The 27,056-nt window shown below is 46.9% G+C and overlaps 1 protein-coding gene across 4 annotated transcripts; it reads right to left on the bottom strand.

The window, feature by feature from the left end:
• On the bottom strand, positions 1 to 25,895 carry LOC142564611 (embryonic polarity protein dorsal-like). 4 transcript variants are annotated; one of them, XM_075675667.1, is made up of 11 exons: positions 25,429 to 25,895; positions 23,901 to 24,032; positions 22,521 to 22,750; positions 20,408 to 20,556; positions 19,265 to 19,356; positions 17,916 to 18,059; positions 11,087 to 11,185; positions 9,436 to 9,714; positions 7,842 to 7,934; positions 3,153 to 3,218; positions 1 to 1,293 (listed from the first exon to the last, which is right to left on the bottom strand). In XM_075675667.1, exons 2-11 carry the CDS (start codon positions 23,929 to 23,931, stop codon positions 872 to 874), a joined length of 1,605 nt encoding a protein of 534 aa, XP_075531782.1. In that variant the 5' UTR covers positions 23,932 to 24,032; positions 25,429 to 25,895; the 3' UTR covers positions 1 to 871. The 4 variants fall into 4 exon arrangements, with proteins under 4 accessions (XP_075531782.1, XP_075531783.1, XP_075531784.1 ...); XM_075675668.1 differs by having other exon boundaries at positions 9,436 to 9,669; positions 25,429 to 25,888; XM_075675669.1 differs by lacking the exon at positions 23,901 to 24,032 and having other exon boundaries at positions 25,429 to 25,892.
• Between the last annotated feature and the right edge of the window lie 1,161 nt (positions 25,896 to 27,056).

Genomic DNA, 27,056 nt, shown 5'->3' on the forward strand with positions numbered 1-27,056 from the left:
CTCAATCAGACAGGCATGCCAAGCGAAGATGGACAAAGGGCCAAAGCTGTGGACCTCAGACACTGCATTAAGCCGGCTGTACATAATGAGAGACATGACAGTGTTCTGCATCAAGCTATTCAACCAACAAATTTCACAAGACCTTACAATCAAGCTTGTTTCCCGCACCACTGATTTTATAGAGCTTTCACCAGCAGATGATGTGGACAGCAGCGAAGTGTTTATTGTCTAGCATTGCTTCATTTTGGATGGTTGTCATCCTAAAGGTAGAAGGGAGGGGCTGGTTTGCAGGCCAGCCGATAACCATGGCAACGTTACATTGTTACTTGAACATGTAATTAAGGAGGTGGCCGTTGTAGCTGGAAAAGTCAACTGGCTCTCTGAATGGGAAAGAGTGTCAAGAGAATGACTGCCTTTGCCAAGCACTGGCCTCCTCCCATAGCATGCTAGTTCTCAGCAATTGCCACGATTGTTGCCTGAGCTTATTTGGTAATCTACACCCAGGTGCCTTCGATGCGCCACTTGCTGCAGGAATCCAACGAATAGGACACTCCGCCTAGTCCAATTCTAAAGTAGCATGCTCAAGGCTGCATGCCACAGCTGCGACAAGCAGCCACATAAGAGCACGTAAAGTGAACTAATTTCATGCCACTGGGCTTCGCAGTTACATACGAAAGTGTGTCGAGCGATTCATGTCACCAGGCTTCAAGACCTCAATAAGACTTGAAGCTTAGCGCACTATGATGTCTCTCATTATTTGCAGTAGATGCCCAATAGTACACTGATCACACATCATCCGCCTAAGACCCACACACGAGCATTCACGGCACTTAAAAAGAAAAAACACGAATGCAGCAAACCACCGCCGGCATTAGGACGGCTCCGTCTTGAAGACACGGGAGCCGCCCAGGTCGTTGAGGAGTCCCCGGCCATCGTCCATGAGGTTAGACTCGCTCGCAATGTTGTTGCCACTGTCGAACAGGCTAGCTGATAGGTTGACCAGCGACAGATTTGGGGCGCTGGCCAGGTCGCTCAGGTTCATGTTTAGGTCGCCCGAAGTCAGCGCAATGTCGTTGGGGTCAATGCCAAGGTCGAGGCTGTCCAGCTTCTCGGCCGTCTCGACCACCTCCGGCTCGAATGCGGGCGGTGCCACTGCGCCCACTTCGCCGCGGTACTGCGGGTTGACGGGTGTCAGCTGTGCCATCGTGGCTGCACCGGCCTGCTGCATCATGGGGTGCTGCTGCTGTTGCATTGCCGTTGCTGCAACCATGGCCTCGGGAACAGGGCTACGACCTGTGAATTGTGCAATGGAATACCCTTTATGTAACCACATCTTCGCTATCGCTCGTTATCAACACGCAATCGTGCCACTGCCACTATCCTTAGGCAGCTTGAAAAACAAGACAAGAACAGTGTAATCCCGCCAGCTGCCTTCCAGCCATCACATCATAGCAAGCAAAAATTGCCATATTTTTACGTCATGCAACCCCCTCCCACCCCCAGCTATGTAAAAGAAACTAAACAATTGCCACACCACAAAATACTTTATAAAAACTGACATGGTATGGAAGCCTACTGACAAGCAGGAACTGTTGGGAACTTGGTGCTAAAGAATCGTGGAATGTACAGAGCAGAACAGAGGACAGAAAGACAAGTGATCTACGCTGCAGAACAAGCTGCACAAGACTATAATGATAAAAAGAAAAGAAAAAAAAAGGAGCGAGGACAAATGTGGGCAGGCAGGGCAAGGTACCTTGTCCTACCTACACTAAAGGCTCATTCACACCAGCAACTGACAGCGGTCGCACAACCAAGTCAGTTACAAAGCGACTGGTCGCAAATTCTCGAAAAGCTATTATTTGGGTCAGTCGCTCACAGCTAGACTTTTCATTCGCACGACCGTGGTTGCAAAACTGCTAAACCAATAAGTGGTGCACCGAAAGTTATGTTATCATGTGTTTTCACCCAGCGTCCTCATGCGTCACACCAAACACAATGTCCACGCCACCATGGCAGACTGCCAGCCTGTAATTGGTGTCTCGCCTTGTGATGCTGGGGCACAGCAGTTCCAGCAACGGGTCAAATGTGTGCGGTAGCATTCGCAGGGAGCTAAATAGTATCAAAAGAAGGCAGAGAAATTATGCACCGATTCCAATGACCCCCCCCCCCCCCCCCAACGTGAACTAGAAATTACAACTTACTCCCGATAATACTCCTCGTTATGCATGCGGAGTTCGGGCAGGAGGCCGCTTGCACGGCCGGCCACTTATTGTGAATGGAGGCACGAGCACACCAACTAGCGTCGCTTTTTCTTAGGAGGCTTCCGCGCTGTCACAGCTGACACCGCGGCAGAGCACATCAGCACAGTAACAACATCTTCCTCTTTGATCAAATCAAAATCCATGACTGTTGCCGGAACTCGAAACCAGCGAAGTGTGCACTTACTGCGTAGATCCCTAGAGGTCTCGCTGAGACAATAACCCCCGGCATTGCAACTTGAAGGTCGCGCTCGGCCGTGCTTGCCGCTGCAATCATCAGTCGCCTTCAATCGCTTTTTGGCTGACAGTCGCAAATGGTCGCGTGACCTCCTCAAATCGCTGGTGTGATTGAGCCTTTAGTCCTCACCATTATCGTTTCTTACACAGTGCAGGAGACAAGCCCTTAATAACAAAGAGCAGAAGACAGGACAAAGTGTGGACAGATTGTGCCCAGTCCACACACTGGTCGTTTTCCGAATTGTGTGATCAAGGACGTACTTCACCTGATCCATACTTCGTCACAGTCTCCTGCAATGTGTAATCAAGGCCACCTTATTGTGTCCACCACTTCACTTCTGTCTAGACTCCTGCACTCTGCAATCAAAGATACTACTGGTAACAGTCCTGTGGTGACTAGAGCCCAAGCACTTGCACTACCCGATACGATGGCGGCATGTGGCTTTGTGGTGTTTCCGTATGCAAGCACCGTTCTTGCCCTGGAGTCACTTACAACAAGGGTTCATGTCGCCATGCGACAGACAAAAGTCACACACGTGCGAAAACTCTTGCATTTTACTGGCACTTACACACACAGGAAAGTATCAAACAAGTGGTAGAATAAAAAAAAAAGGAAAAAATATATGGAAGGAAACAATAGACAAAAATGTCTCTCACCGCTCTCAGGCCTGGCCTGAGTTCTGACCGCCTGTCGCATTGTTCTAGGCACGGACACCACTGGCACTATAGGAACGGGAGGGCACAGTCGAGATGCCCACGTGCAAGGACCGGGAAGGTGGCGAAAACGGCAGGCAAGACAGAAGATAAATGCAGAAGGGTGTAAAAGAAAAAAAAGAAAAGAAACAAGGGCACTGAGGAAAAAGAATGTAAATTGTGGTGCTGTTATTAGCGAGTTTAGCCTTCCAGTAAACTCATTCTTGACGGTACTCCGTGAACTCATGGTTTACAGTACTCCGTAAACTCGTGGTTTATGGTACTCCAAAAACTCATGCTTTGCGGTACTCCGTAAACTCATGCTTTGCGGTACTCCGTAAATTATAGTAATAGTACGGAATACCAGAATATCAGACAATTTACAATAGCAGCACTAGTAATGCCATCTTGTGACACTTCTTTCAACCACTACCATAGGTTGGCAAACTTTCTCGCACTCAATTCAAAAGCGTGTGTGAACGTGAGCGAATGCCGGTGAGTGTGAATGGGCGTATGAATCTGACTACATGTGAGCATGAGTGTGAATGTAAGCAAGTGTCAGTGAGTATGAGTGGTTGTGAGTATGGATGTGAGTGAGTACAAGGCGTGAGTGCGAACGTGAGTGAGTGTGAAGCCTGGAAAAACAATAGTGAGCGAGTATGAGTGAGTGTTCACTTATACTGCCGACCTATGACTACAACACATTGGAAATGTTCTGTTTCACCACTGTTTTTCTGTAGAAGAGAAAATGAAATTAAGTGTGGCAATGCTAACGGTTGTTGCTGCCAATGCTTCTGCAGCAGCAGATAGACCAAACACGCTTGTTGCAACAACAGTTTCGTGTGTTATAATTTACGTCAGTGTCACAAGGTGAAGCTACAAATGTTGCTACACACATCTGTGTCTTTGATGTTTGGTATTCCGTACAATAACATGTTTACAGAAAGGCTAAAGCTTCATTAACTCTATGCAGACAAGGGCATAGCCATAACCGCACAACTCAATATAATGAAACAAGGCCAAAAGCACTAAATTATGGTGCATGCAAGGATCAGTTAGCATCCCATATCACTACCCTGCACCTATGAATCACCCGGGCGTGCAATGTGAATCAAAATTATGTGCAAAGAAAAACAGAGGGGAAGGAGAAAGATTATGTTTCAAGCACTCTAGCCAACTCACCATGTACAATCATGGACAATTGAAAAATGAACAGAAAAACATATAGTGTAGAGCGCCTCTTACAATATATAACTTGGAAGTAAGGATTTTGCATTGCTACTTTTCAGCCACCGAAGATAGTGCAACATTTAAACTAAGTGTAGGAGCCAAAGTCATGTTGTCATCAAACTAGGCTACCTTGTTCTAACGAAGCTGCAGCTGACACAAAAATACCTTTGTTATATTCAATATTCATTATAAGTGTAGACAACATCAGCGAGAAAAATAAAATCCTGATCACATCCTTTGAAAAAGGCGCAAGCGTACGGATGCCTCCGATGGGCCCGCAAAGGGTACGATGCCAATTTTAATGACCCGATGACAGCTTGCCTTGCCCGTACAAGGCACATCAACACTAAATTACAAATACACTTTGCACCTTCGTTAATGTGCAACCATTCAATCGTAATAGCCACACGGGACTGGCATTCCGGCTTGCCAGCCAAGACATGCCGTTGACCAAAACGCCCATAGATTCAGAATGCGCCGTTTCAAGTTGCTCGTGCTCAGTGACATTTTTGGTATCAAATGATATTCAAAACTGCTGAGCAAGCTAATATTCGCTTCACTATAACTGACATTTCACTATAACAGACATTGTTTTGTATCTCGAATATTGAGCTTTGTTATACCTGAATATTCAGTAGAACAGATAACGGCCAGACAAATTTTAAACTCACTTCATTATGTCCAAAATATCATCACACTGATGTTTGACTGTGATGTTTTATAGCTAGGCCTAACTTGTCCACACTAGTGCATACTATGGCTGGTATAAAACAAGGCTCAACAGTCTCAGTGTTTTCGATCTTATACTTTTTATCTCAGAGAGAGCAGGCATTAATTATCATATAAAATGTGCAAAACAATCAGTGATTCACTGAAGTTTCAGCCATGCCTTAGCTGCTGCACTGTAAAACATCTGACCATACAGTAAATCATTCCTCCCACAAAAGCGGCCATTACATTACAGCGGTAATGCAGCAATTCTAAAACTCTTCTAGACGCCAGAATAAACATCAGAGCTATACAAGTAGATACGAGTAAATATAGGCATGTTACACTACTGAAAACTAAGGCAAAACACAATTAGACTTCCTCATTAAAATGAATTATTACACCTGCATATAAACCATTACTGCAGTCGAAGTGTAGCACTGCTACGTTTATGCAGGTTCTTGTTTTGCCAAGCAGATGTCAATCGGCAGCTTTTTTCATCCATCACTAGGATTTGTAAAGTAATCTGTGAAACTTCTTCGTGGGCTTACTTGAAGGTAAATTAAGGGGAGACACAGGTCTTCTGGCCCAAAAAATCTTTAAAAATCGACTTTTTGTGACAATTTTTTTCACAATCTAGACGTCCTAGAGAAGCTATTGCTGCAATAATAACGCGTTCTGATGAGTACGTATTTTGTTATTGTGCTCTAAAGTCAGCTTTATCACCGCTTTCGCTCGCAAAAGCCCCTCGAAAAGAGGCGAATTCAATGCCTTCGTCCACGCCAACCGTTACCCGCAGCGCGGCCATTTTGGAATCATTCGAAAGCTGGTTTCTTCTACATTCCATTTTTAGCAGGAAAGGGGCACCAAGTCTGGCTACGATGACGGTACACACTTTCGAAAAAGGGGGAATACTGGCACGGCGTTGGCGCCTTTGTACCACATGGGGTAAATCCTGATCTCTGACTGGACAACCGGGAGTTTCATTTCTCCGACAATGCGAGGCGCCATGTTAGATGTGGTTTGGACGCAGTCTAGTGCGCCCTAACAATGCGACGACGGCTCATGCTTTCGGGGAAAAACGCAAGCGACGTTTTCGGAGACCGAAGTGGTGTCGGATGAATCGGCAGTGACGGCAACCAGCACAGCAACATGCGCCAGCGAGCGAATGGCAGCTACCGAAGCTACGGCCGCTCATGCAATGGCCTCCGGTCAGCAACGCGCGTCGACATGCTTCTCATCACAGAAGCCGAACAAGTGGCAATTGAACGTCGCGCGGAGGAAGAACGACAGAAGCTGTCTTCGTTATCAGCCACACTCCAAAATCAGTCACTTATTGGAGATTCCCCAGAAGCGGCGGCGAGCGGGACCGCATTTACGATTCTAAGCTTAGCAGCTTTAATAAATCACCTGCTTCGGTGCGCGAAATGTGAATTCTGCCGTGACCAGGAATATGGAGTGGCCGTGAAACTAGTGGTGAACTGTGACATTTGCGACGACATAAGCACCGGATGGAGCTCACCAAGAATAGGTGGGAATACAGGCTGAAAAAGACCAGCACCGGCTAGTGGCGTCTGACAAGAAGCACGCCAGAGCAGAAAACTTCATGCATGCCATAAAAAAGAGGCACATGAAAGATAGCGATGGTGATATGTGCCTGGTGGCTTCTAGTGTAAAGTGGACTTCAATTTCTTGCTGTAATTGCTAAGACTAAATCTAGATCATGTCTTGGAACTTCGTTTTGCGCTTTCTCAAAAGCTACATTTCTTCTATGACTCGTGCTGTTGCCCACAGTATCTTTTGATGTAATAGTCCGATTTCAATTATTCTTGTTGCATTATAAAGCTTATGAGTTTCTACACACAATAAAACTAATAAAATACGATATACCTTATGCTGGAATTTTTTTTGTGGCAATTCAACAGATAAGAATTTTGAGCTTCATAACCACCACATTAGAAATGGCACTAACTTTTGTAACAATAGAGCTAAAATTACAGTGATGGTCGAATTGTGATTTCTGATTGTTCTAAAATGCGCACATATAAATTTTTCTCCAATATTTAGTAGTAAAATTGTTGAAAAATTGGGCAAATTGATCTTCAGAAGGTATTAATTATCTCAAAAACGACTTGAAATAAGAAAAAATAGATTGAATATATGCTTCTAGCAGGCTAAAGTGTACCTTGCCTGTAAATTTCATTTGTATATGACAAAAATTAAAGAAAAACTCAAACACCAGTGTCTCCCCTTAATTAGGCACTACTCTACTAAACAAATGTAGCCGAAGTCTTCAAAACCTGCCATAAGGAAATGCTCGTCGGAAGAGTACAGGCTTGGGCTGGTTGGTAATACATAGTTACACTGCAAGCATAGCGCAGGAAAAGGCGATATCGACAAAGACTAGACAGGACGAGCGCTTGTCCCGTCTAGTCTTTGTCGATCGTCGTTTCCCGCGCTATGCTTCCGGTGTGGAAAAATGCACTCGTTCCCTTACATCCTCCTTGCAGCAGCCCTGCTCTAGCTCAGACCCACATACTGTAGGACACCAAGCCACAAACGGTACCACTTTAATGATACTGCCTCAACAGTACTATTTTAATGGTACCACCAATGATCAGAAAACTAAGGCAGCCCAGGACACAAATGGCACCACTTTGAATGGTACGACCTTAACAGTACGATCTTAAAGGTACCCCCAATAATGGTACTTACCGGCAGATGCCCCCAGAAGAACACTCTCTTGAAAGTACCGGTCAAAGTAGCCTTCCCCAATCTTGCGTTTCTTGCGTTCTATTGCTTCGGGATCTGCAAAATGCAGGAGAAAGAAGTTGCGGGGTCACGCTTCCACGTTCCTTCCCAACCATCCCTGCAACTGCAACATGTTCATTAAAGTGATTACTTCAATAGTTTATTAGTGCTTCATTTAATTAAAGCAGTAATGAGTGATTACCATGCAATTTCCTATGCCCACTCGCATAGGTGACGTATCACCCACCCAAAAATATATTTAGCTGTTGGGCACTGTTTTTAAGGGTTATTTAACCTAGGAACAACCAATAGTTTAGCCGAGAGAGAGAGAGAGAGAGAGAAGGGAAGAAAAGGCAGGGAGGTTAACCAGACTGAGTCCAGTTTGCTACCTTACACGTGGGGAGGGGAATGGGGAGTGAAAGAGAGAGACGGAGAAAACATGATTGTGCTTTATGGCTCTGGGCTACATGCCTCCCAAAAGTTCCTCTGTGCGCAATCCAAGTACAACCAAAATAAATGTGTACTGCCAACTGTCGCATCAAATGATAACTGCATAATTGTTTTACAGGCTTACTTCATCAAAAACCCTGCTAATAGCTCAAAAAATAGTCGGCAAGACAGGTTCGTCAACTCTTTTTCTTTAAATTAGCATTGGCTGCAAATTAGCTATCGTCATCGATTGCGTTTAAGGGGTTAAAAGCCTTCATTGCAACATACAATATTATTTTAAGCACCTCCAAGATCACACGGAAACAGTTGTTCAACATCACAACATTGGGCTTTATGAATGTTTGTATTAGCGAAATGCACTGAAAACACTAATTAAATGTTACACAGAAAAGCACAAGTAATACCCCTGTCATGCAACAAAATTTAATGTCATTAGCAGGCAATGACACCTGATACATCAAATGACATTAGGTTCCAGTGGCACTATGTGGCAAGGATAATGTAATTTACATATGATGTGTCAATAAAGGACAAGAGATGGAACAGTGTAGGTGCAAAATTTTCCAAAGTGGGTATCTCCTCATTGAAACTGTATTTCAGTGATGGCAATAATTTAAAACATTCAAATCACAATTACATATGTAATCAGCCGTTGCATGTCCTGATAAACTTGAACATAGGCTACAGCCGGGTGTGAATTCTATAATGTGTACCAAACAAGCAACATGGCCAAAGTAACAGAACCAGCATGGAGTGGAAGAGCTGTCTGTCGCTGATCAGGTAAAATGCATAGCTGCTTTGTATTTTTTATAAATGAGAGATTTAGTTAGACAATTTCTATTTGTATACTACATTGTTCTTGCTCACCCTGCATCCAATTCCCGATATTCTTCGACAGGGAGTAAGCATACTGAAACACGTTAGAAAGAGTTGCCCGACTCACTCGATCGTCATTTTCATTGCAAATGTCATGTTCATAATTACGCGAAATGATGCCATGTTGCAGAAAGTTAATGACATTAAACGCGAATTTACCTCAATGCAAATGAAACTAAACTTTCCCGTGCTACTGGGATATAGAAGACCCAAGTTCTGGTGCGACACCCACCCCGCTCGTTGGGGTGCAAGGTGAAGGCACGCGCCTCGCTGAGGGCCCCGTCGGAGGGCCTCCGCAAGAGCAGGTGCACGTCGACGGGCATGTCGGCCATGATGGGGTCTCGGTAGCGGGGTGTCCGGAAGCAGATGGCCACCTGCTTATGCACCCCGTTCGGCAACAGCTCGGCCCGCTCCTTCCACACCGTCTGGCCGTCCCGCTCCTCCTCGAACCACACCTCAATGTCGTCTGCATGCAGAAACAAGCAGACGACGCTGAACGCCTGGACAGGTTCTGCAGCACAACCTTCACACATCACTCCATGGGAAATCACTCCATTACTAGACCCACAATGCTCAACATGTCATTTCCGATACACTGAGTTTGAAACCTCAAAACGTAGATTTAACTGAAAATGCAGATTTAAGCAAACCTAATGAAAACCTGCAGCAGCATTTTTGATACCCTAAAGCAAGGTTTCAGTTGGGGAAAATTTAGCAGATTTTATAAAATAGCGCGCTCCACTGCTTTCTTTTCTTTCTTTCTTTTTTTTTTTTGGTATTGTACTCCAGAAATAATGGTGAGCATGTTCTAATTTACCTTGATTTGCAATGGTGTTTGGGCTTGCTGGTGTTACACTAAGCCCCTTGCAGCCTGTTATCCCCCAAGTATCCAACACTGCACGTATTACTGGTCCCAATTCATTAGCTATGCTTAGTGCAGCTCTCCACGCTACTTTTGTGGACCTTTTGCTCGGAAACGCCAAAGCACCACCACATTCATGACGTCTGGTACACATAGACTACACTTCAGCAATCTGCAGATAGTGCACAGAATTCAGGAATGCAACTCTGGCATTCAATTTTTACAGCAGATTAACAATCACTTATCATCAAACAAAAATGTGCGGTTTCAATACAATAACCTGCCTATTAAATGCCTGACTCATAGCTTCATTTAGGATGCCTTGACGTGAGATTCCTAAACATACACTCTTACGCATTCCTTGCTTAACCTGACAAAGCTTTCCAACAAAAACTCTTGTCCTTCGGTAACTGTACACAATAATGTAAGAGGGCAGCAAATTATGAGGTTCAAAATTACCCTTATATAATCAAACCTTAATAAAACAAAGCTGCAACCAAGAAAAGCTTTTTTTCTATTATAACTGATATTCATATTAAAGAACTAAATTTGCCACTAACGAATCTGATAAGAATGGCAAAAATGTATGTTTAAACAAGTAATAGTGTTAGAGAAACCTTCACGAAAAGCAATAACTAGCTACCTCTGTATCACAAACAAAGCCAGATAAAGCCAAGTTTCTCCCGAGGTGAGCACCATCTCCTGTTCATCGATGGCCAAAAGTGACCAAAACACTTTCATTGTGTCGAATGACAAGTGTATGGGGAAACGCATTAAAGTTACTTTTATAAGACTACAGGCTTCTTGCTGCTAGCCTGCTAGCTTGCATGGTATTTTGAGCCACTGCAAACAAAAACTGCCTTCATTATAACCAATACCGCATCGAATTTTGCATTTTCAACTTCATTGTAGCAGTAGAAATGCACTGAAATAAACCATGACAACCAAATTTTAGATTAATTGTGTTATATCCCATTAATCATTACATCAACTTTTACCTGTGCCGAAAGAACGCACTGACCTTTCGCGACCTTGTCACACAGCAGAATCATCTCCAAGCCACCAGACATGGGAGCGCATGTGTGGCTAAGCTTCGTGATTGTTAGGTCAGACATAGCCTCTGCAAAAGAGAATTTCAAAAGAAAAAAGAAAAGTGTAATTAACAAGCACAAGCTTTGACAGCCTTTACTGTAACTTAACCCATTTGTAAACAGCTTGTCAGACACCCGAGTAGTACTCTCATAACTGAGAAGTAGAGCAATGGTTAATGAATTCACGAAACACAGGTAACACAAAACAGATAGCACCGTAAGGGGAAGGCTTATCGAGCATATGAAGACACGAAACTTGAATGATTCTGGGGAAAGAAAAAAAGAAAGGTATCTTTTTCAACAATGAGGACTTCAATGGGATACCAAAGGGCAATGCTAAATCAGTCAACATTGGCAATATTGCATTTCTAAACAGCGTTTTCATTCTGGCAGATGAGGCTTTTTACTGAAGAAATTGATGCTAAATGACATAAATGCACTTCACGCCTCCTTATTGTTGCATTTACCATCACACATGACTCTTCCTGGTTACTAACCACATACAATGTTAAGTGTAGGGCACCAACTGTCGGCAGGTGATAAAGCTGGACAAAGCAGTTTCAAAATTATCATCTCATGCACGACACATCTGGTCAGGCACACAAGAACGCTATCAGGCACGCTATCCTGCCGGCATGTGAAGGCATCAAGGAAGTGAACGTGTTTTTGTCAAGAAAGACATGCGTGTTGTGGTGAAGACGAAGACGAAGAAGGCGCTCTTGTGTCGGCTGTGCGCGTGATCAGCTTTCGTCTACTGCCAGTGCTACTAGACTGGGCCTAGTGCCTCATAATAAATCATCTTATTACATTTGGTGGAAGGTGCTGCACTCCCCGACCTCACCCTGGAACTTCGCAGCCGAACTTTAACATCTGCTCCAGCCGCTACTATGAACGACGCTCCCAACAATCCGCTTGGCGCATCTGCCGTTCCTGTCATGTGCGGCGCCGTGCAACGGCAGCGGGACCCTCCTGTTTATAGCGGATCAGGTGAGACTGACGTAGAGGATTGGCTCTCTACCTACGAGCGCGTCAGTGAACACAACAAGTGGGATGACCCGACGAAGCTCCGTAGCGTCATCTTCTATCTTGCTGACGTTGCGAACCTCTGGTTCCACAATCACGAACGGGAACTCCACACTTGGTCCGCTTTCAAAACTGCATTCGCGGAAGTCTTCGGTCGCCCAGCCTTGCGAAAACTCCGTGCTGAACAACGCCTCCGCCAGCGCGCTCAACAGCCCGGCGAGACTTATACTAGTTACATAGAGGATGTCGTTGATATTTGCGCCCGCGTCGATTCCACCATGCCTGAAGAGGACAAGGTGAAGCACATCCTCAAGGGCATCGAGGACGACGCATTTCAAATGCTCCTGGCGCGGAACCCTACTTCTGTCGCAGCTGTCGTCACTCTTTGCCAGAGCTTCGATGAGCTGCGTCGACAGAGGGTCCTTGCGCGCAGCGCTCTCGCACCTGGCGACTCTCTCTCGGGCCTCACGCTTCGCTCACACACCACGCCAGCAGCATCGCTCTCTGTTGAGATTAAGGATTTCATTCGTGAGGAGGTGGCGCGCCAATTGTCTATGCTGCCTCTCAACGATGGACCTCCCCAGCCTGACACATCTTTGGCTGCTCCCATTAGGCGGGCCATTCGCGAGGAACTTGCTGGGTCTTTACCTTTCGCCCAACCCTGCCCTCCCGTGGCTGCACCTCTGACCTATGCCGAAGTCGCCGCGCGACCTGCGCCGCCGACGTTCTCGTTTCCGGCGCCAATGCGACTTCAAGCTGCACCTCCTCCCGCGTCGCCTGCCGTTCCATCTCGACGCCCAGTTCAGACCCCTTGGCGCACACGCGACAACCGACCCATATGCTTCGCTTGCGGTGTCGCCGGCCACGTTGCGCGCTTCTGCCATCGTCGTATGCCAGCTGCTAACGCTACTGTCGCACCACCTGGATATGCCTATTCCCACGATACCACCGGGCATGCGATGCTTCCCGACCACGAGTTTTCGCCGCCTCCTCGACGCCCTGTCGGCACCCATCGTTCGCCATCACCACGTCGTCGCTCACTTTCCCCCTTACGTCGCCGCCAGTCACCTAGCGAGGGAAACTAGTTGCTGCAGTTCCGCAGGCACGAACTGCAAGCTTCGCGACTTCTACAAGGCCTGCACAGTCGCCACGCAATTTATTGGACGTTTTGGTCGAAGGAACCGCCGCAATTGCGCTTATTGATACTGGGGCTGCAGTTTCTGTTATCGACGACAAGCTTTGTCGCAGCCTCCATAAGGTCACAATGCCGTTGTCTGGTATGCTTCTAAGCACCGCGACTGCGCAGCATATAGCCCCGCTCGCTCAATGTACTGCAAGGGTGGTCATCGACGGCATTGTCTATGTTGTTGAATTTCTCGTGTTGTCATCATGTTCGCATGACATTATTCTCGGCTGGGACTTCTTGTCTCACCATCGTGCCATCATCGACTGTGCCCGGGCCGAAGTAGCGCTTTTCCCACTTGCCGATGCCCCGCTGCCTGACCCCTCTGAACAAACAGCCTCCAAGCTCACTATTGTGTCCGATACGGACATACCACCCGACATGTGTGTGCTTGTGCCCGTCTCTTGCTCTACCGCGCCAGACGCTACAGTACTTTTTACACCATCGCCGATTTTTCTACGTCGCAAGGCCCTACCTCTCCCATTTGCCGTACTCACCACTGAGTCTGGATTATCCTCACTGCTTGTGTGTAACCCGTCTCACTACCATGTGACGTTACTGCGCGGCGAATCACTCGGTCGTGTTCAGCCCCTTGACCCGCTTCACATTCTCGATGTTTCCGACGACACGGCCTGTTATGAACTCGACGCCCTCGCTTCTCCCGTGCCGTGCACATCATCATCATCATTGTCGTCGTCAGACGTTCTTGAATCTGTCGTAGACGCCGATCTGCCGCCTCCATATCGCCAACAAGTCTTCGCGCTTCTTCAGAATTTTCGCTCGTCGTTTGACTGTGACCAACTATCTCTGGGGCGTACGGCAACCGTCACTCACAGCGTCCACACTGGTTCCCATCCTCCTTTACGCCAGCGACCATACCGCGTGTCGGCAGCCGAGCGAAAGATCATCAACGAGCAGGTCGACGACATGCTGCACCGTGGCGTCATTCGCCCTTCCCACAGTCCTTGGGCGTCTCCTGTAGTATTAGTACGCAAGAAGGACGGGTCAATACGCTTCTGTGTGGATTACCGTCGACTCAATAAGATCACTCGTAAAGATGTCTATCCGCTGCCTCGGATAGATGACGCCCTCGACTCCTTGCAAGGCGCGGAGTACTTCTCATCTTTGGATCTTCGCTCCGGCTATTGGCAAGTGCCGATGGCAGATGATGACTGTGCGAAGACAGCTTTCATCACGCCCGATGGCTTGTACGAATTTACCGTAATGCCATTCGGGCTCTGCAACGCGCCCGCTACTTTCGAGCGTATGATGGACACCATCCTTCGCAACTACAAGTGGAAAACATGTCTGTGCTACCTTGATGATATCGTGGTGTTTTCGCCAGATTTCCCGACGCACCTCGTTCGCTTGCATGAGATACTGACCTGCCTCACCTCTGCTGGCCTCCAACTCAACATCAAAAAGTGCCGTTTTGCTGCTCGCAAGTTAACAATATTGGGTCACGTTGTATCGAAGGACGGCGTGCTTCCTGACCCAGCCAAGCTTCGCGCGGTCGCAGAGTTTCCGACGCCCACTACTCTTAAGGCGCTCCGCAGCTTTATAGGGCTCTGCTCTTACTTTCGGCGTTTTGTGCGCAATTTCGCGACTATCATCGCACCACTGACCAATTTGCTTACCGCTACCAACGGCATCTCCGCGTGGTCAACTTCCTGTGACGAAGCCTTCCAGCAACTACGTCGCCTACTTACTTCGCCACCGATTCTTCGACACTACGATCCCACAGCGCCTACAGAGGTACATACGGACGCCAGCGGTATCGGACTTGGTGCAGTCCTCGCACAACGGACAGACGGCTATGACGAGTACGTCGTCGCGTATGCGAGCCGCACTTTAAAGAAGGCAGAAGCCAACTACTCAGTAACAGAAAAGGAGTGCTTGGCCATTATTTGGGCGCTCGTCAAATTTCGTCCATACCTATATGGTCGCCCTTTTGACATTGTCACCGACCACCATTCACTTTGCTGGCTGTCCTCGTTGAAGGATCCGTCAGGTCGCCTAGGGCGATGGGCACTCCGCTTACAAGAATATGATATCCGCGTTGTCTACCGATCGGGCAGAAAGCACTCTGACGCCGATGCGCTTTCCCGATCGCCGCTACCTTGTGATGTGGCTTCAGTGTCTCCGCTCTTCGCATCCATGTCAGCCTTCAACGTCGCTGATATGCCGGACGAGCAGCGTAAGGATCCCCTGCTTTCAACTATGCTGAATTTCCTCCACGACCCATCCGCCACACCCTCTTCTCGAACACTTCGTCGCCAAGCCGCTCACTTTACTGTCCGCGACAACGTTCTTTACCGCAGAAATTATTTGCCTGATGGTCACAAATGGCTCCTGGTGATACCACGACACATGCGTTCTGACATATGCGCTTATTTTCATGCTGCTCCTCATAATGGTCACGCCGGTGTTCTGAAAACGTATACTCGGCTAAGGCAGCGTTTCTACTGGCACGGCATGTATCACTTCGTGCGCCAGTACGTACGCGCTTGCACGGCGTGCCAACGGCGTAAAATTCCACAGCGCCCTTCTGGTGAGCTACAGCCGCTGCCCTGCCCGGCTCGGCCCTTCGATCGCGTCGGCATAGACCTATACGGGCCACTTCCCTGCAGTTCCTCGGGTAACCGATGGATAATTGTAGGTGTCGACCACCTGACGCGCTACGCCGAGACTGCCGCACTCCCGGCAGCCTCTGCGCGCGAAGTTGCGTTCTTCATCTTGCGGAACTTCGTTCTTCGACATGGCGCACCACGCGAACTGCTCAGCGACAGGGGACGTGTCTTCTTGTCCGAAGTCGTCCAAGCCCTTCTCGCTGCATGCAGCATCGTTCACCGCAAGTCTACAGCCTACCACCCGCAAACGAACGGCTTGACAGAGAGGTTCAACCGCACACTCGGTGACATGTTGACTATGTACGTCGCCTCGGATCACAGTAACTGGGACACTGTTTTGCCTTTCGTCACGTATGCCTATAATACGGCCACACAAGCTACCACTGGCTTTTCGCCCTTTTTTCTGCTGTATGGACGAGAGCCCTCGTGTACTATGGACACAATGCTCCCATACCGACCCGACGCTTCCGAATGCACGACTGTGTCTGAAGCCGCCAAATACGCCGAGGACTGTAGGCAGCTCGCGCGAACCCTTACGACCGCTGCTCAAGGTCGTCAAAAGCTGCGGTGTGACAGTGACGCGCTTACACCAGTTTTCCCGACTGGTTCCCTTGTTTGGTTGTGGGTCCCGCCTCACAGCCCTGGCCTTTCGACCAAACTCCTTGCACGCTATGATGGCCCCTACCGCATCATAGACCGTACCTCCGCTGTCACCTATGTTGTGGAACCTGTGACACCTTCACCCGACCATAGGCATCGCGGGCGTGACACGGTTCATGTCAACCGACTTAAGCCGTACTATGACCCCCTCATCCTACCTACGCCGTAAGTCGCCAGGATGGCTCCTCTTCTCTCCCGGGGGCCATTGTGGTGAAGACGAAGACGAAGAAGGCGCTCTTGTGTCGGCTGTGCGCGTGATCAGCTTTCGTCTACTGCCAGTGCTACTAGACTGGGCCTAGTGCCTCATAATAAATCATCTTATTACAGTGTGAATACCAGTGTGACCAAGCAAATACATAAGAACAAGTGCATGACCTTTTAAAAAAAGCTGTAATAAGCAGCACAGCTTGTATAAAGATAGCCTAATCCAACAGGATGTTGTATAAAGACAGCCTAAAACAAACAGGATGGACCTGCTAAAAAAAAATATGCTGTCTTAATTCAAGAGAGGCTTTGTGCCTGGCATGTACAAAATTTTTTTTTTCAGATAGCTGAATCTCTCAACAACAGTGAGGAAAAGAGACACGAGCTAGTTATCGCTTTTCACTGCCGCGCTGCTATGATAAGACTGTAACAAACAATCACAATAGCTGTCTTTGCTTTTGTCACCTGTTATGTGTACCTAAGCAAATGTACAACATTGGAACGTCTAAAAACTTCATGTGGGAAGACCCATAAACATGAGAACACACTTTCAAACTGTCTCCCTTGCTTCTCTAAGATATTCAGCCAACAAACACAAAAATAACTTTGTTCTTTTAAGTTTGTCTTGAGCGCACACCTTTTGTGAGATCCATATCCGCTTTATTAATGATGATTTATCTTAACACGCAGCAAACTGACAAGCAGCCCACCATCTTTAGATCACAGTGACTTTTTCAGCAACTTTGTAGTCGTTGATTTTGCCTGCTTCAGGAACTTCCCTGCTCCAAGCAGGTAACCCTCCGGAGTCGTTTAATATTGCGGAAAATCCGGGAGAGCTGGCAGGCATGTGTATTGTGCACCAGTAACAGCGTCTGCCCAGGTGTGCCTTTGACTGCACTGTTTCTAAAATCAGATTGCATTACGAATCCGGGTCTAACACTGATGGCTCAGTTTTGATCTGTGTTAAGTTAAGATCTGCATTAAGGGTTGATCTGCATTAAGATTTTGCAATTATTGGCAACCAGGAGGCCAGGGGGGGGGGGGGGGCGGAGGACTCACTGCGGTCGTAAATGATGTCCGAGACCACGGGATGAAGGGGAACCGTGAACTTCCCCGGCTGCGAGCCTTCGAGGAACACTTGGAAGCAGAGGCGCACCGCGTTGAGGTCAATACTGGCTGCCTGGTCCTTGTGGGCAAAGCCATCTGCAATGCAGGCATTGTCTGTGCATCTCCAGAGCAGCAGCCCTCCAGAGAACAGGGCTCGCATTCACAAGAAGTTCTTACACCACAACTGTTTCACAGAGCAAGTACCAGCCAATTGTGAAGTTGGACATGTCATTAGCAAAGATGGTTGGCTGGCCAACGGCAAACAGCTCTTGCTAACTAACCAAAAGGTTTGTGAATTATGCCCCAGAAGCACAGAATTTGGCTGTCACAAGTCTAGCTTGAAGTTCTTTTACACTAGCCCAAAAAATAATTAAAGAAGGTGCAGCTTCCAGCAACATCGTATCGCAATTTTTTAGCAAACAAAAACCAAGGCTTGGTGTCGTTTTCAACATCACTGTACCACTATGTTCTAGTTTTTTTTTTTCCAGTAGGAACAGCATGAACGAAAAACAACATTGGCACTCAAAATATGGAAGCATAATTTGCAAAGCCTATAAAGCACCACTTGTTTCAGCCTGTTCACTTAATTCAAAGTGCTCGGAAAGCCTGTGGTTAGGTTGAAAGCAACTTGGGAATTAGACATGTCCTTTAGACATCGTACTGCTTCTGCTGCCATATCAAAAAGCGAAGAAATGAAATTTGACCTGGAAAACTTTACAATCATACAAAGGGTAGTGCCCTACTACTTGAAGCTGGACCATGGTGTCCTAGAATGCAGGGCTATAGAAGAACCTTTTCAGATGAAGATGATTTATGCATAGTAGTATATGTAACAGGTGCAGAAACCACTGAGCATGTCTAATGAGTACGTTGCAGTATCCACTAGCGATAAACGTGGGCTGCAGAGACAGATGAGATTAAGTACTGTCATTACTGTCAGTAAATAAGTTGAAGAGACAGTAAGTGGAAGGGACAGTAGTAGCGAAAGACAGCTGTGAAATCAGCAGCCCAAAATGAAAGGAAAACATGCAAAGAAGATAACTTTCCATCTTGAATAAGGCAGCTTAGCGTAGGGAAGCATTGAAATATTTAGATACACCAGAAACGTTAAAGAGCAAGCTTAGTGTTATGTGCCAACTCTTTTCAAAGGCCACGCTCACATCATCATCACCATCAAAATTAAAGGGCTGTTCAACAACGAATTTGTGTGTTTCACTAAAACAGGCAAAGCTTCTAGTAGGACAAACCCATGTGCAATTCGTAAGGCTTCTAAACAATCTGTTCAAGCCATGCATACTTACTTCGAAATGGGTCAACACGAATGTTTTCCCGTTGTACCAAGTTCTGTTCAACATCTCGCCTTTTGACACATTGGATCCCAAGGCTTGTAAAGCTGCAAGTCAACAGAAGAACACGACTTGAACTTCTACAAATGTCAACAAAGACAGCAGAATGTGAAATATAAGCGTAGGAAAAAAAACACAAACCTAGCTTTCAGAGACAGTTGCCAGTGACGACTGTCTCTGAAACATCTGGTAATGAATCTGACACAAAATAGACGACAGAATTTTCACGAATTATTATTTATGGTAAAGTTTCCCTAATTAACTTTTTTGTTCAATGCCTTGAGGGACATATTATAATTTTGAAGCCAAAGTCGGCTGGTCCACAAAGCATAACCATTTACTTGGAACTCTGCCTGGCAGCTGTTTCAAGATTTCAGCACAAGTACTACATAAAAAGCATGCAGACATGAGTAGAACGCCAATCTTGTTGCACGACACTGATTTTGTACCTTGATGGATGACTGACAGGTTACACTTCATTTGCTTGTTCTCGCATTGCCTGACACGAGTATTGTTTATGTATATACACTGGATGCATTCCCAATAAAAATCCAGAAGCGAGTTAGCGCCCGTATCGTGTTTGCACCCTCCTTCTACCTTTATGTGCAGCTCCTAGTCTTCCAAATACCTTGCCCAGAATAAGATGGCCGAATTTCCGTTAGCAGCGATGTTTATTAAAGATAAGACAGAAGATGGGACAGGGCAAGGAACTGAGGGAGGCAGGAACCACCAGTCCTGTATGTTGATGACACCTTAAAGATGCTAGCCCTAAATTTAAGTCAAAGTGCGTGAATAAGTGCATTCGAGGCTTTTATCATCCATTATCACAAATTCGAATGCCCACCTTTACTATCAGTCTTCGTGAGAAATCTTCACTTCGCCTTGAATTCGTGGTTTTTAATAAATGAAGAAGAGAGGGGGCTGCCACTGAAACACCTGGCACATGTCACACAGTAGCAGAATTGCTTAGAACTGATATCAGGGAATGCAGATTTTGGGGCTAGTTGGTTTGTTGCATTAAGTGATATCAGGGAAGACTATGACAGTTAACGACCGCTGAATGGATGCAACTGCGGAATGAAAAGAAGTCTAGCTTACGTGCAGGTCATGTCTGGCTTGAGGTGCTGTGTGCAAATACCATTTTTGCAGCCCTCCTTGCCAACGAGGTTATGAGGGTGCACCCGATATGGCTGGTCCTTCGTCACACAGGAGACGACGACCACGGCTGGCTTTTGGATGCCCATCACCTGCGGGGACGGGATGGCACGCACAACAGGTGTCAACGCACGTCTACCCATTTTGTGTGAACTATCTTGAGCTTACTCGCACCCAAATTTCTGTGCCAACAAAAGGAAAGATACAGAGGCAAAGCTCCGGCAGTCTCGTTCGCACATGTTCAAGCTGGGGAATAGAAAACAGTATAGATAGATTGCAAGTTTAAACAGCACGAAAACATGAGGACAAAGGGACATATATACACAGTACCAGCACTGTTTACATGCGCCTTCGTATCTGTCTTTTCACACCGTTTAAACGTGCAATACGACACACCAATTTGCCCAAGTGGAAGCGCTTCTCAGTGTAAACATCCTATTTACAATGGCACTTACATTAAATTAAGACACAAACCACTCACTGTTAAGTTCAATGTATTATAGTTAAATGTCAAAGTTATAGTTAAGCTCAATGTATTATAGTTTCACTTTGCTGACTCACATTTCAGCAAACAGAAAACCCCTACAAGTAGCAAGCTATGTTAACTCGGTATCTGCTCAGACAAAAGAAACAGAGAAAGCACCGTCAGGCTCGGTTGGACTAGTTGGAGCATTAACACATTTGCAGAAGCTCCGCCCTTGCAACTTTCCCTTCGTACCCACAGAAAATTGTCTGCAAGTATAAAAGGATGCAGTTGACTGCAAGGGAGGCAAAAACAAACCACTTTGTCTTCTTTCAGCCCATTATCACTAGAAATTTCACATTACGTCAAACCAAGCCCAACGGTTAGTACTCCTGAACTCCACATTTCCTTTTGCACTGGAACCATATTGAAAAAGAGTGAAATAGCTTTAATAAACTGACTCGCACACCTGCTGCACGTATTTATAAACACACTACAGTTGAGTGCATCTACAACGAAATGACCTGCACAACAAACAAACAATACTGTCCCAGTTCTATTGCAAGCACTGCAGTGTGCAACCTTTACGATGACGCGACACGTATAACATACGATTCGACTGTATAACATACATTCGACTGTATAATGCTTGTTCGTGCATACTGAACCATGTGCACTGGGGAGGCACCTGCACATAGGCCGGTACAACTGACTCAACAAGTCTTGGAAACTTGCCACTGCCATTTGTTTAAACGACATCGCACACCACGCTCGCACTATGCAATTTGTTTCATAAGATGGCATGCATCATACCTATATCTGTGGCAAAACGTGTTAAAAAGACGCTGTTCCCACGGCTGCCAATAATGACTACAAACACATCCAAGCCAGTTCGAGGGCAACCAAATGTCACCTTTGATAAATTGGTCACAAGTTAGCAGTGCATGCTATTGAAGTTATTTTGGCAATGTTGGTAATTCGCTAAAGTTTTTTTTTTTTTTTTCAAGCCTTTAAGTGGCCCCTAAGCAAATGACATGGAAGCCTGCTGGTTCGTGGATACTATGCACAGGTACCAGAACATGGCTTCTGAAAACTTCAGCATGATGGATACCTCACCAAGCTTGCTTCCAGAGTTCTACATCGTTTACGATGAGCGGAAATGGCAGTGTGTCTTTGAGCTTCTTCATCAGAAGTGTCTATTTTCACTAGCTTTTCAAAGGGCATCCACTCGTATATAGAACGTAAAATTTTGAGCAAAAGCGGCTCTACATATGCACCATGTGAAACTGGGATTTATGCACAAACCAAAATTTAATTGTAGTTGGCCCTCTTAGGGACGCTACTCTCTCATTCTAGCTGGCCTTGCAAAAACTGAAATTCTAACTTCCTTGGTTCCTCAACATTCTCCATTGAGGATCTATTCCTTGTACTTACATCAGCAAGCTGCCATTCCTGTACAAAAAGAACACTAAATTGATGCCCTTTTTGAGTGTATCCACTATGGCGTCATCGTTTTTTTTTTTTTTTCTATCAGGATCTCTCAGCCTTTGGGAGCCAGAGAGCAGCAACATTCAAAAGCGGAGATGTGCGCACCTTGATGGTGGGGTAGGTCTTGTTCTCGGCAGTGCTACTGACCCCAACGAGAGTGCCCGGGTACCGGCCCTCACACTGGTACCGGAACCGCAAGGCTCGCGATGCAGGCTGCTCCAGGATGACCACGTGCGGCTGCTGCTGTGGCTGTGGTTGGGCCACCGGCAGCCGTGCCTGCTGGTCCAGGCTCAAGTAAGTCGGCTCGGCCGCCATGTGCCGCTCTATCACCTCCGCTGCTCCGTGCGGAGGTAGAAGACGACAACGTCAAGACTTGACACCATTCAGTTGGCAAAAGCTTTCGAAGCAGCCCCGCACAAGCAGAAGGCTCTTCGATCACTTGCACTTCTACTTCTTTTTTTCTTCTGGCACACTTTAAAGACGCAAGATCTGCGTAACTTTACAGCGGGGCTAACATGACATTTTCATGTATGTGATCGTGCGCATTCTCGTGTTTGTGATTAATCAACACTAAGAACAAGACAAACAGGATTTGTGAGATTTGATTATTGCTTTGTTTTATGCAACAAATATTTTCAACTTCATAACGGAGAATTCAACAATAAAAAGTGTTTTTCATGTTACAAATGAGTCTCCGCAGAGGGCAGAATCGTTGCAGTTGCCTAATACAGCATGTGCCTGCCAACTGCAAATCACACACATCTTCACAAATTCGAGCAATGCGAATGACAACATAGCACAAGGAAAGATGCGTCAACTTGTTAAAACTGCATGAGATGAATTTTGACTTAACCCAATGATGCAAATTTGCATGGATTTCCAAAGCACCTCTTCCTAGAGCAAAGCACAGGTGTGTGGCTAAAGGACAGTACCACAGGAAATTAGGTTGTGAGGATCACAGCTATCCAATGACTCTAACAACAGGTTATCCACTTCTTGTCACACTGACAACATCCATACTGTGTCACCACTAGCCACGTCATTTATTTTGTATGCTGCAAACAAGTGCTGACAGAACCTATCCAAAGTGAAATTAACTGACCAGTTGAACTAATCTACTGTCCGATTTCCTACTAGTTCTAATTGGTTTCTGATGGTTTTGTGGATGAAGATACATTTTTTTAACTGTTCTAACTATTTGTCAATGGGAATTGTGCAATAATCCAGCAACACTACTTGAACACATTTAACTGGACATGTACAAGTTGGCACAAAATTTTAGCACACAGCCCAGCAGATTACACGATTGAAGCATACATTAGCAACCTACAATCACTGTATGCAGGAATCATTACTGACATTCAGGTTAACAATAACTAGCATGGTGTAACAAGCGAGTGCTCTGCATCTTTACCCGGTTAATCAACACTTATGCAAAGCATAACACACTGGTACAAGATGTGGTTAGTGAACAGCAAGCCTTACCTACGTCATCTAGGCTGACGTCTGTTTGCATGTTAGTGAATGGGCTGGTCTCAACTCATGCAAGAGGAAGAAGTGAAGAGGGGCGGGCGCTCCGAACCCAGGGCCCTGTATGAACCCAGGGTGCGTCACGACCTTTGACATCAGGGGTTTGGGGTATAGAGAGAGAGAGAGAGAGAAAGAGAAGGAAAAGACGGAGCAAAAAAAAGGCGCAATGTACTTGACAGTCAGCTAGTCATGCAAAATATTTGCGCAGTGAACAAGCCCCCATTTCGCGGTACCATACTGCCGTGTCACAGATTCCGTCAAGTTCAGGGAAGGCTATGGGGCCACTGCGCAGCTAGTCTGATCCGAGAACTGTGACGAGCCATCATCGGTCGTCAGACACTGATCCTTCCGTTCGCGGATTACGGATACGGATGGATTAGCGGCGCACGGTGTTTGGAGCCTTATTTCGCTCACCTGCGACCGCGGTTCTCGTTCCCGATTGGCTGGGGAGATTCGTAACTGTCGCTGTGCTGCGCGGAGTTGGTGAGACGCAAAACGGCGGCTACTCAAACGTCGACTTCGCCACTAACGTGTCCTCCACTCCTTCCACGTCGCAGCAGATGTCATCAGCAGTGGGCCTCGGAATACTCTAAAACGCTTTACAATAACAATTCGATCGTAGCGTTCGGTAATATAGAAATGCTTCCTTCTGTACTTGGTTCCAAGAAATGTTATGCGCGATGCAGCCAGGGGCAAACGGACGCGACGTTTATTTCGCTACGCTGATGGACAAGCCCAGGTGGATAACCGCGCGAAATACGTGTGAACATTCACACACGCACACACACACCTATCGTCGTGATATATGTGCGCGTGTCAACACTGACTACAAGATCGTGCACCAGTCGTCGCTCTCAGTGCAAAAAAAAAAAAAAAGGTTCTGCAGAGAAAAGCAACGGCAAGTACGGCGGCTTTCTTCGACTCGCATCGACATACAAACTCGAAGGCGCCAATACGCTACACCGCGATCAGAACGGTAGCTCATTTTCTTGGCTCGCTTTCCACGTTACCGCAACAGAAAAAAAAATAATAATTTGGCAACGAAAACTTCCGCCGTTCTACCGTGTTCAGAACCGGGTACGATTAGCGGATGTCGATATCCGCGTCCGCTCCCGCGCGACATCGCCAAACTGGGCCCTCGCGTCAACACGCTCGTCTCGGACGACGAAGACAACCAGCGGAATCGCCGCCTCGACAAGCGGTGTCAAGGAACTTCCCAAGGCAACAACGCAGTTTATCGGCGCCGTTGCGATCACCGAATCGCGTGGCGAAAAGCAGAAATAATCCTTCACTGAAGCGCGCCGATAAAACGTGCGTTAGAACCGCCGCTGCTTTCCCCGTCCGAATCGGCTACCCGGACCGCCGAAGGAAGTGGCGTTTATCTGCCGCTATCGCGATAAAGCGGCGTATTAGGCCTAGGCGACTCTCTAGGGAGAAACTTAACACGAGAGAGATGCCCGCTAGCGAGCCCGAAGAAACTTACCCTTTCGATAGTCCGAGTCAGCGATCAAGCCTATCCGGCGCAGTTCGCAAGGAAGACTCCGCGACGGGAAGACGCATTCAGGCGCTGTGTATGACGCGCTTCGGCTGGCCGGCCCCCAAAAACAACTCGTACAAAGCGTCCACTCCGCAACCGATCACGTAACACTGCAGCAAACCGCCATCGTCCACTCAAGGCGCCGCCGAGAACAACTTTTGACTGAATGACTCACGATAATCGCGAAATAATAAACAATACAAACTGGCACGCGACGGATAGTATCGGACAATCCGTCGCCGCGAGTTTTCCAGGAAAACACGTCGCGAGCCTGCCGCCCATTGGTCGGGAGCACCAGCGATCTTTAAATTTGTATCCGGTGCAGAACTTCGCAAAACTCTTGCGCCGTAAATTGACACATCAATCGGTCATAAGTTGTAACTTGCAAACTGTCGCGTCCTCTATGAACATTCAAACAAACTAAATTTGCAAATATTAAATAAAAAATAAACGCATTTTTAGATTTTTTTTTTTTTAAGAGGGCGCAATGGTTTGTAAGATTTCAAACGCAAGACTGGTTGCATGGAGTGTTGTAGTTTTTGTACTAAGAAGGAAAAGTCACCTGCCGCTGATTCGCCTCCATGCGGTCGAAATGCGAAACCTTCTCGTAGGAGTGATTTTGTACAAGTTCACGGCCGTGATGACCTTCGCAAGCAAGCGCGAAAGAAGCGTATATATCCGCATCAGCGTAAAGAGCCGCGCAATAGGGCTTGCCAAGTAATGATGGTATCGTTCGTTACCAAGCAACAGCGTGTAACTTGAGCGCCGCCATTTGCATTACCTTCGAAACTGGAAGTGCGCCTCGCTTTGCGTTTACCTGACGTCAATGAATGCACGTTGGTGCGTGCCACACACCCTCACCGCTGCCACTTCCTTGGGTTTTTTCACACTCGGAAGAGGAGGGACGTTCGAAATAAAAATTAGCGAGTCGTTTACCTGCCGGCAAGGAGCGTCTCGCCGCAGATTGGGGATTTCCCTCGTGGAAATAGGCACGGAATACATTATCGGCTTCGTTTAAAAATAGCAGCAGAGTCTAAATCTTGATACCAAGTAACGTCATGCTCTAGCGCGCGCCAGCGTCACTGTTGTAAAAACAGAGCTACGCGTCGGAAAGAGCGGTCGGCACCTAATGGTTAAGTCTTGTAGGAAACCCCGACCCGCAAATGGTAACTATTGCACTGGCACGGTTAACCCTTTTCTTTTTTCTCTCCGGTCCTTGATTTCTTTTTTTCTGCACAGTGATATGTTCATGAAGCTTTCAGCACGTAATGTGGTTCACAGCGACACATATGCCACACATGCATTAACTCCCTCGTAAGATTGGGCCTCGCTATCTCGTCTAAGGTAACCAGCTGACGCGGGTAAATTTATTAGCTGTGGGGCCGGTCGACTGGAGCGAAAGCGCACGCACATATCTCTAAAAACCAGAGGTCACGTGCAGTGGCGTAGCTAGGTCGTCTGGCACCCGGGGCCCATAGGTCTTCTGTCACCCCCCTCCCCGGGTGTAGCTGGCGGAAAGAGGGGTGTCTTCAGACGCATATGACACCCCCCCCCCCCTCTCTGGCCCCTTGCAC

Source organism: Dermacentor variabilis, chromosome 11, assembly GCF_050947875.1.
Source record: "Dermacentor variabilis isolate Ectoservices chromosome 11, ASM5094787v1, whole genome shotgun sequence".
Classification (NCBI taxonomy): Eukaryota; Metazoa; Arthropoda; class Arachnida; order Ixodida; family Ixodidae; genus Dermacentor; species Dermacentor variabilis.

Excerpts from the sequence above, each read along its gene's own strand:
- LOC142564611 (XM_075675667.1), bottom strand. The coding sequence starts at position 23,931 with ATGCAAACAGACGTCAGCCTAGATGACGTAG. Across the intron at positions 9,715-11,086 it reads GTGTGACAAGGTCGCGAAAG|AACCTGTCCAGGCGTTCAGC; the intron begins GTCAGTGCGTTC and ends GTTGTGCTGCAG. Across the intron at positions 3,219-7,841 it reads TCTTCTGGGGGCATCTGCCG|TGCCAGTGGTGTCCGTGCCT; the intron begins GTAAGTACCATT and ends CCGTTCCTATAG.